Below are 9,371 nucleotides of genomic sequence, written 5' to 3' on the forward strand. Positions count from 1 at the left end.
AACCACACTCTCCCAGGAAAAACACAACTTTTACTAGGATTGTGCATGAGTTATTGATTATATCTTTGTTTATGTAATTCTTAAATGTTGTCCTGAGAAACTGGAGGTCTTAATAAAAATTATTATATTTTTCAATTGACAGTACACTTTTAATAAATAAAAATGTTATGGTTTATATCGGTAATATTTATAGAAATAGAGCTTTCAAAATTAAATTGTATTTTTATACACCAAAAAAAAAATCAATACGAATACTCTCAGGGATAAATACTATTCTATTTTTGTTTTAGAAAATGTTCACTTTTTATTTTTTTATGAATGAGAAATGAAAGTTAACATTAAAAAAAAAACCGCCCTCTCAGCTACGTTTTTGCTAGTAAATGAAACAATTGCTCTATATTTTTTAAATATCGGATACGTTAAATATCCTATTTAAATTCATCTTCAGTGAAACTAAATGAGTCAGCAGTTTTCAACTGCTCAAAGAATGCTTATACCAATCACGTTAAATTTTGTATCTTTCCTTCTGTGTTGTCTCATTTCTCTGTCAATGGTTCCATGCTATTTGGTTAATCTCAATCTCCAGTTTTTCTTTTGAACGGTTCCCACCCAGCATTACACACAGTAGTGAGTAATTCTCTCACAAATTGAGTTCCTACTCTACTTTGGAAAATAATGAAATTCCACAAATTTGAAAAAATAATCTGTTTGAAAATTGTGTTTCACTTGAATATTTGTAACAATCAGCAGGTTGTAAATGAGTTATTTCAAGTATAAAAGTAATTGTTAAAGGTAACAGAGAAATGTACTTGTTTGTTTTATTTCTGTAAAGCTATACAATAAGTTATCTGTGCTTTGTCCAAGACATGAAATCGAACTATAAATTTTAATATTGTAAGACTGTAAAGAGTGTAACTGAGACATTAGAACAATTCGGAAATATTCATGTTTTTAATAATCTGCTGTTATCAGTACATGTTATTTTTATAAGTTTAACTTCTCATTTTTCTATACAACATCGCTTCCTAACCTCAATACATGTAATTAATTGTATACATAGGCCCGATTCACCATAAGCTTAGTAAAGCCTTTAAAAGGGTCTGGTTGAAATTCTTGATGTAAAATATCACGTTAAAGTGAAATTCATTACTTTTACAGTAACTGCAACCGTATTAATAGTAAATTACGTTAGCGACCACATATTATGATTCACCATACAGTAACACTAGAAATACCAACTAGAAAACCCCAAATTAGAGCAGACGTAAACTTTGGTAAGTGCAACATGGGGATCATAATGCAGACACTCTCACGTTGTGTGTTTTGTATTACCAGTTACAGGTGCAACAAAATAGTGTTATAGCTACTGAGGTGGGATTTCACGCTTTACTGCAACAAGTAGTCTCCAGTCTCCTGGTGAACCCTAACTTTTAGACTTTGCATAACATAAAGATTGAAGACCATTAAGATATAATGTGCTTTTGTATTAGTATACGAAAATGAATTTTAATGAACACAAACAAATCAAAACATTAGATATTTTTACCAGAAATTTGCGAAGTATATTGCCGAAGGAACAATGTGACCTAACCATGAAACGATATAGCGAATAATCATGGAATCAGTAGAGTTTATAAGAAGGGTTGACCAGAGTACTCAAAGTACATAATAAAAAATGCACATTAAAAATTAAGAATTAGGGTTCACTTAAAGAAATCTTTGCCACTCACTTTCATTTCTTTCTCTACCCAACAAGCCCAAAAATGAGGCAAAGAAAAAGTTACTGAAATACCAAACTATAAAGTAACCAACTCATCAAACTTTTCATCTTTCTTCTTCTTGTTTCAAGTAAATTAACACTAACTTCAGTTCTTTGTCAATTTGTGCTTATCACGAATCTCTACAATGGGAATTCTCTGCTTTGCCCACCAGGGTATCGATACTCAGGTTTTAGTGATATAAACCTTCACATTTGCTCCTGAGCCCTTTTTATTTCATTGTTGCCCTGTTAATCTATTGAGCCAGATATTTAAGCGAATCACCTATTGTGATACATACAAAGAATGTGTTACCTATTAACAATTAGTATAATAATTCAGCAATTTAATATAATGCATTCTACAAACCAGGTATTTAACAAGTTATCTTATTCAGAAATAAACAAGTTGTTCAAGTTGAAGTACAAATTCATACAGCCAATAATGTTTCGTCTGATACTAAATAGATACCAAGAGGACAACGAACGAAAAGACATGTGAGTATTTATACTTATCCCTTAAAATATACGTTCACAGGGGTGGACAAAAATATATTCCCATCTTTAAAATATTGTTAATTTGTAAAATATTTTATTATATAACTGAAAAAATAAGTAAAACTATGTTTCCAGAACACACTCTACGAAATCAGTTAAAATGTGATCTCATATATTAATGTTTAACACTGGCTTTCATAAATACCAGAGCTTTTCATGATTTTAATTACATATTCTTATTAAAAATGTTGTGAACTAGTTTAGTTTTAGATCTTCTTGTCGCAGTTAGCCTAAAATAATCGAACGTAAAAATTGATCTCAAAATAACACAAACCACTTTCACAAATTAATATTTAATCAGCTTTCCCTTGGATTTCAGTACTGATTCACCTAACGTACATGGCATATTATCAATGAGTTTGTATAGATATTCCTGAGATTAATTTTTTAGAAATGGGGAACGACTCAGAGACCCTTATCATTCACGAGTGTCTCAACCAGAATTTTAGTGACGTAAGCCCTCAGAATTACTGCTAACCCAATTGGGATTTCTTTTGCGTGTGATTTAACTTTTGATCTCACAAAAGCTAGTGTTTTAAACCAAAGGTTTGTTTGTTTTTGAATTTCGTGCAAATCTGCTTGAAGGCTATATACAGTAGCCATCTCTACTTTTAAAATGATAAACTAGTGAGAAGCCATCTAGGCAACATTACCTACTGTCAGTCTTTTGAGTTCCTTTTATCAGCAAAAATTAAATGGCGAGCATTTTCGGGAACAAGATTCGCCCCAATGTTCATCAGGTTGTGAGTTCAGAGCAATAACCATCAAGCATTAACCGAAAGAGAAAGTATTTTCACTTTAAATGAATACACTTGAAATTAAATGATTAAAAAAAGAAAAAAATATATATTAAGAAGTTATTACAGTCGAAGAATTGTTTATTTTATGATAAAAGATGCTTATTAATAAACCAATCGTTGATGAGTTATTTTGTTTTCAAATATCTATTTCAAGTTCTGAAAATGAAAACGCTAGTTGTAATAAAGAATGTTCACTAACGTTACTTTATCCTCGTTTCATAATATTGTTTACAATATGATCTTCAAATTGTGTGTTTGTTTTCTGTATTTCGCGCAAAGCTACACGATTGCTGTCAAAGTAAGTTTTTTTTGTTTCTAGAATTTCAGGCAAAGTTATTCAAGGACTATATGCGCTAGCCGTTCCTAAATTAGCAGTGTAAGACTAGAGGGAAGGCAGCTAGTCATCACCACCCACCGCCAATTCTTGGGTTACTTTTTTAGCAACAAATAGTGGGATTGACCGTCACATATAACGTCCCTACGGCTCAAAAGGCGAGAATATTTGGTGCGACGGGGATGCGAACCCGCGACCCTCAGATTGCGAGAAGAGCGCCCTAACCAGTTGGCCATGCCATGCCCTAATAAACTGATTAAGCAGTAAATTCTATTTCCTATGTATTGGAAGAGGTAGCGTTTATTACGTGAGTAACATCAAATCTATATATATAAATGACTGAGTAGGTGTTGGTTCCTGAGACCAATATTAAACATTTGGTTTTTATGGCTGTCTTATAAGATTCCAATAAAGATAAAGACTGAAGTAGTCAGATTTTCTGACCACTTATTGTTATATGATGAGTATTTTTGTAGTGTAGGTCTCACCTCCGAGTGACAGAGAGCGATCTCCTTGGATCCACAGTCTGAGCATGTTAACCTCTCAGTTACCTAATCTGTGAGAAATTGCAAGCTTCTAACGATCGAAAAAGATAATAGTAGAAACTCTGTTGAGTTGGGTTCTTTCAACAGAGACGTTTATCACAATTTTACGAGATGCTTACCTCAAATTATCCTCTCATAAATCACTTAATTCGAGAACAATTTCAAACATAAAACAAATATTTAATACTACAGATATCTGCGACATATTAGTGTAGTGTGACGTTTAAGAAATAGATAAAGTGTGAATCACTTAATGAATCATGTTACTTTAATTAGAATTATGCACGGCCATAGTCAGTACACCTGCATCAATATGTCACGAAATGTAGAAACCAATAGCGATCAAGTCTGGAAAACTGCTAATTTATTATTCACTTATGTCCATACAAGTTTCATATGTTTTTATTAAATACAGTTTTTTAAGATAGCTTAGAGTTGAATACTGAGACCAAAACAACTAAGCATGGATGTTATGTATTTCTAAACCAAGATTTACTGTTCCTCACACAATGTTAATTCAAAGAGGAATATCAAAGTGAGTTCGTCTAATTTTCATCGATGTTCTTTTAAGTGAAACACTCGATCCACCGAAAGTGTTCCAACTAATTCCTTTCCAAGATCCAGAAGATTTTCCACTCTTATGGTAAACCCCATTTAAGTTACTGTGCACACAAGTTTTAAACCACCATCCACTATTACCACCATATTCAGAACAACTTTTCGTGTTTTCATCGTTGTCTTGATCTACTGTTGAGAAACGTGAACCGTTGTGGTACTTTAGTGAATCACCTGTTGAGATACACAAAAAATAATTGTTAACAATATCTATAACAACATATTAGTTAATATGACAGTTTATTATAATGTATTATACAAAACAAAACATAATATAATTCTGAAATAAAACTTTTTAGTTTGAACTTAGATGACGAAAGGTACATTTTTGTATTTTTTTCTTAAATTAATGTTTTCAGCCTACGTAATTTCCTAACATTAAAAACCAACCATAGGATTAACAAATTTCCTTTTATGACAAATATTAGAAAAATAAATGAGATAGAAATAATTTCTATAAGTAACTCAAACCCCTTTCACTACTGATAAATTGTTTTTTCGATCTTAAGCACAGTGTATCTACTGAAGACATCGAAACCCGACTTTTAGAATCATAAGCCTCAGATTTAACGCTCACCCATAGACATCATACTTCTAAATATTGTGTATATGTTTTGAAAGAACTATATCTTGTACCTCACTTGAAACTTGAACAACGAAAATTCAGGTTTTAATTCCTGTTATCAAAAAAATCTACTTTTAATTTGTTTCCGTATAAAAAACCCATAAGATAATTTACTTATGAAATAATATAAATACTTTTAGCTTAGCTTTATTCATTGAAAAGTTCCCATTTGTAAATATTCCTATAACGTACATGGTATTAAAAGTTCTTCCTGAGAAAAAATTTACTGATTGTTTAATTAGTCCAAAATGAAAATATCAAAATTATTATATCCATAACAACTTATTTAACAGTTAAACCTAACCAAGTAATCCTAACTTTTGAAAGAATTTGTACTTTTTTAATATATATAATAAGCACAAAGTTGCACATTGATCTATCTGTAGCATAAAAAATCCGCAGTTACACTGTTAAACCACTCGTGGTCCTCTGTATTGAGATAACTAACGATAAGTATACAATGTTTTACATATATATATAATAAATAAATGTTTACTTATTTATATATAGATAAATGTTTTGTGTCACACAAAAGAAGCATTACGTCGTTTAGGAAAGAAAATAATTACACTATATCATAAAAATATCTTATGCAATGTTCGTTTCGACAAGTTTACAAAAGTGACGACAACATTTGATACCAAGAAAGTATTATGTGGTTTAGAGATCTGTTGAACTTTCGTAACGTGTGGCACTGACGGAAAAGACATCCATGCTTTTCAAGAGAGAAATTCATGTTGTTTATCTATTATTTTCACGTCTTTTGTCACTTACTTTTTCTCAAATGAAAGGATGTAGTTTGTAAAACTGATGGTTTTTGTTAATAAAACATTTCCTTTCAATGGCATTAAACGTATGACATTTTATATTAGGAAATTTCTCACATATGGTAAAAACAGAATTAAATAAAAAATAGAATATTAATTTCATGTACGACGTATACGATGTTATAAAAATGTCGAGCAATTATTCCATTTATATTAATCATTATAACCAAAAATATTCATTTCAGGTTATAAAATTATAGTTGGAAATAAAGCCTAAACAAATTATCTTACCGGCATCGCCACTGTAGGAGCCAAGGAACATCTGATATTTTCTTCTCTCACTCAACACAAGAAAATGTGAAAACTTAGCATATGTTGTTTTACCGTTGAAATCTTCTAAATCCACTCTAAGTTCCACATCCTTGTAGTTTGTTAAGGCAAATATTTTGTCGTTTCCTTAATAACAAATTGATAATGTACGTTATTGTAAAAGACAAATAATTTCATAAATGACAATATTTTAATGATATAAAACAAATAAAGGGACAAAAATATTAGTTTATAAGATAAACAAACTAATTAAAATACAGACATAAATAACTAACATAATAAGGTCGATCATGTTTATAAATCAAATCATCATGAACTATTGAAAAAAAGAGAATATCAACAGTAACTATTCTATATCTGTAGGTGTGACGTTGACAGGTTTCATTAAAATGCATTACACAACGTACAGAGGGGTAATCTAACTATTAACGTTATTCAAAATAAGATAAATATAATAGTGATCTCCACAAAACTTTTCGTGGTCTGACATCGAAAAAAGAGGCTCATACAATGTGTCAATGTGAGGATATATTATATACATTTATATTATATACTTTTATATTATATCCACACATTAACACATTCTTTATTATAAACAGAATACTCACCAAGCCAAAAATCTTCCTTTAATGATCCAAATCCAACACTGTACTGGTACCACGATCTATTGAAAACTTGAGGAATTTCGTTGTAGTATCCACGACGTTGAATTACCTCCAGAAATAAAATTTAAGTTTTTTTTCAAATTTAGCTTTTTACTTGTTATTAAACACAATTTTATTGTGAAATATGTTAAATATAGGAACAAAATAAGTAAAGTTACAATAGCATATTTTCATTCAAATTAAATTAATTATTTTCAAATAACAACTTTTTAAAATGTGGTTATGTTGTACAGTCTCCAAGAAATAATTTAAAAGTCACATAAATTTTAAACTTATGTTAATATTATATTCGCAGAGTAGAAATTATAACTATGGAAATGAAGTATGCAAATTTTACAATAAACTATTACCGTCCATCCACCACCTTCTGTGTCCATGTCACATACAACCTTAATTGGTGTGTTGAAGAACCGTGGCCAAATAGAGTAGACCTGGTTACTGTCCGTATAACCTCTGAGTCTTAGATCTGCACAGTCTGTGAACATTGTGGCATTAAGGCTAGTCTTGGTTTCTGGTGTTGGAGATGTGCCTTTAAATTACATCAACAGCTGACTTTAAACATGTTACATTTGTTCTTAACATAACATTTATCTTTAACAACTATGATTTCATTTTTGTTCGTGATAGAAGCACTATAATTATTTTCCAATGATCGCCCTTTCATAGAAAAACATCCCATGTTTTGTGTTCATATTCATACGTATTCACATATTTACTAATAAGTACCCTTATACACATGTTTACAATTAACAATATCTTACAATTCTAAATGCAGATGATAATAATGGAACCTGTATTATATTAACAACTATTCAATCAGTAATTCTAATATGGCTGGTTTAAATACAGAAATTCTCTAACACTTTAAACACTTTTGTTTAAATTAAGAAGGAAAGTGAATGATAAATATCTTGAACTAAAGAAATCTGACCTTTCATCTTTTTCTTAATCACATTCACCATTCCCCACACAGTCGTAGGTAAAGCGTCCAAGATGTCATTCAAGTCATAGCGGGAAACATCAGACGTTACTCCACCCACAGGTCCTGAAAGTAAAATTCCGGTTAACCCTAAACACATAATATGCAACAAAACTTGAGAATATGTTAAGCTTTTCATAGTTTTCTGATCTGTTGAACCTTAGTGAGCGAATGTTTCTGAAGTGACTTCGGTTGATGATACGAGGAAGTCGATGAATGTCGTGTAAATCACACTTATATAAAAGAGATATTATTCATATACTGCTTATTTCAAGCATGGTTCTGAGAATTGTTTTTGACGACCATCTCAATGAACAGCTTGCAAAAAAAGATCTTTCGAATAAACTAAGTCAATACAATGTCTTCAAAACATGTATTAAAATATTTCCGTTAACTTTTTTTTCAAATAGAATATTCTGTAAGAGTTAAAAATAAAATATGTTGATATTCACATTACCACACAATAACACAAGACCAAAAATAATTCTCAGGACTTAATGTGCATTAAGGTTCCTATATATTACAGTAATGATCAAATGTAATTTTTGTCTTATTTGTTATGAAACAGAAAAATTTGTTTATTATTGGATGAAGTGTTTAGTTTTTCGTAAAATTAGTGGAAAGTTTTGAAATGTATTTTTGATTAATTAAATTACATATATATATATATGATAACAAACGTCTAATACTATTATGTAGTATGATTCAGGAACTGAAAATCTAAGCAAATTATTAATGTTGAAAACGTTTTTAGGAACATCAATGTGGATACAGATTTTGTGCACTCATTTTTTTATAGATAACGAAGGTTATAACATTCTACTTATGATATAAAGTACTTTATAAGATATTAGAAAAGACTAATGAATGTAAAGATACACCCAAGTTTCTCAGTTTTCCGAGTATGTTAAAACGATTTTGTTTTTCACATAAACTATGGTTTAATTATGAAGAAAATAGTTGAAACTCTATAAACATAGTGTTAAAGTAAAACGAAATTAAATTGTACAGTAATTGTACGAGCTTGTTTGTTTTTAAATTTCGCGCAAAACTCCACGCAGAATATATGCGCTCGCCGTCCCTAATTTAGCAGCTAACCCTCACAACATACTCCCAAGTCTTAGGCTATTATTTTACCAACGAATGATGGGATTCACTGTAACTTTTTTCGTATAGCAAGACATGAATGTGGTATTCGGAGGCAATAATATTATATTTACGTTAATATGGCTGAAATGTAGTGTTTCAGGGTCATGGACAAGAGCACTATGCAAAACTAAAAGAATTCAAGATGTTTGTCACCAGGTATTCTTTAACCTCATTCATAAAATGATCTTGCAACTATTCACTGGATAACATCCCAGTTAACTAAGTCTTTTTATTTCTACACCAAATAA

General features: G+C 30.5%; 1 protein-coding gene across 1 annotated transcript; it reads right to left on the minus strand.

The window, feature by feature from the left end:
• Nucleotides 1-4,344: 4,344 nt before the first annotated feature.
• On the minus strand, nt 4,345-8,190 carry LOC143246118 (techylectin-5A-like). The gene is made up of 5 exons (XM_076492336.1): nt 7,927-8,190; nt 7,346-7,524; nt 6,939-7,044; nt 6,292-6,456; nt 4,345-4,782 (listed from the first exon to the last, which is right to left on the minus strand). Exons 1-5 carry the CDS (start codon nt 8,111-8,113, stop codon nt 4,511-4,513), a joined length of 909 nt encoding a protein of 302 aa, XP_076348451.1. The 5' UTR covers nt 8,114-8,190; the 3' UTR covers nt 4,345-4,510.
• Between the last annotated feature and the right edge of the window lie 1,181 nt (nt 8,191-9,371).

The sequence above is a fragment of the Tachypleus tridentatus genome, chromosome 3 (genome assembly GCF_004210375.1).
Source record: "Tachypleus tridentatus isolate NWPU-2018 chromosome 3, ASM421037v1, whole genome shotgun sequence".
Lineage (NCBI taxonomy): Eukaryota > Metazoa > Arthropoda > Merostomata > Xiphosura > Limulidae > Tachypleus > Tachypleus tridentatus.

What these genes read in the sequence shown, in the direction of transcription:
- LOC143246118 (XM_076492336.1), bottom strand. Translation starts at nt 8,113, where the DNA reads ATGAAAAGCTTAACATATTCTCAAGTTTTGTTGCATATTATGTGTTTA. An exon ending in CAGAAGGTGGTGGATGGACG is followed by an intron (nt 7,045 to 7,345) that starts GTAATAGTTTAT and finishes TTATTTCTGGAG; the next exon opens with GTAATTCAACGTCGTGGATA. An exon ending in AAAGGAAGATTTTTGGCTTG is followed by an intron (nt 6,457 to 6,938) that starts GTGAGTATTCTG and finishes TTTGTTATTAAG; the next exon opens with GAAACGACAAAATATTTGCC.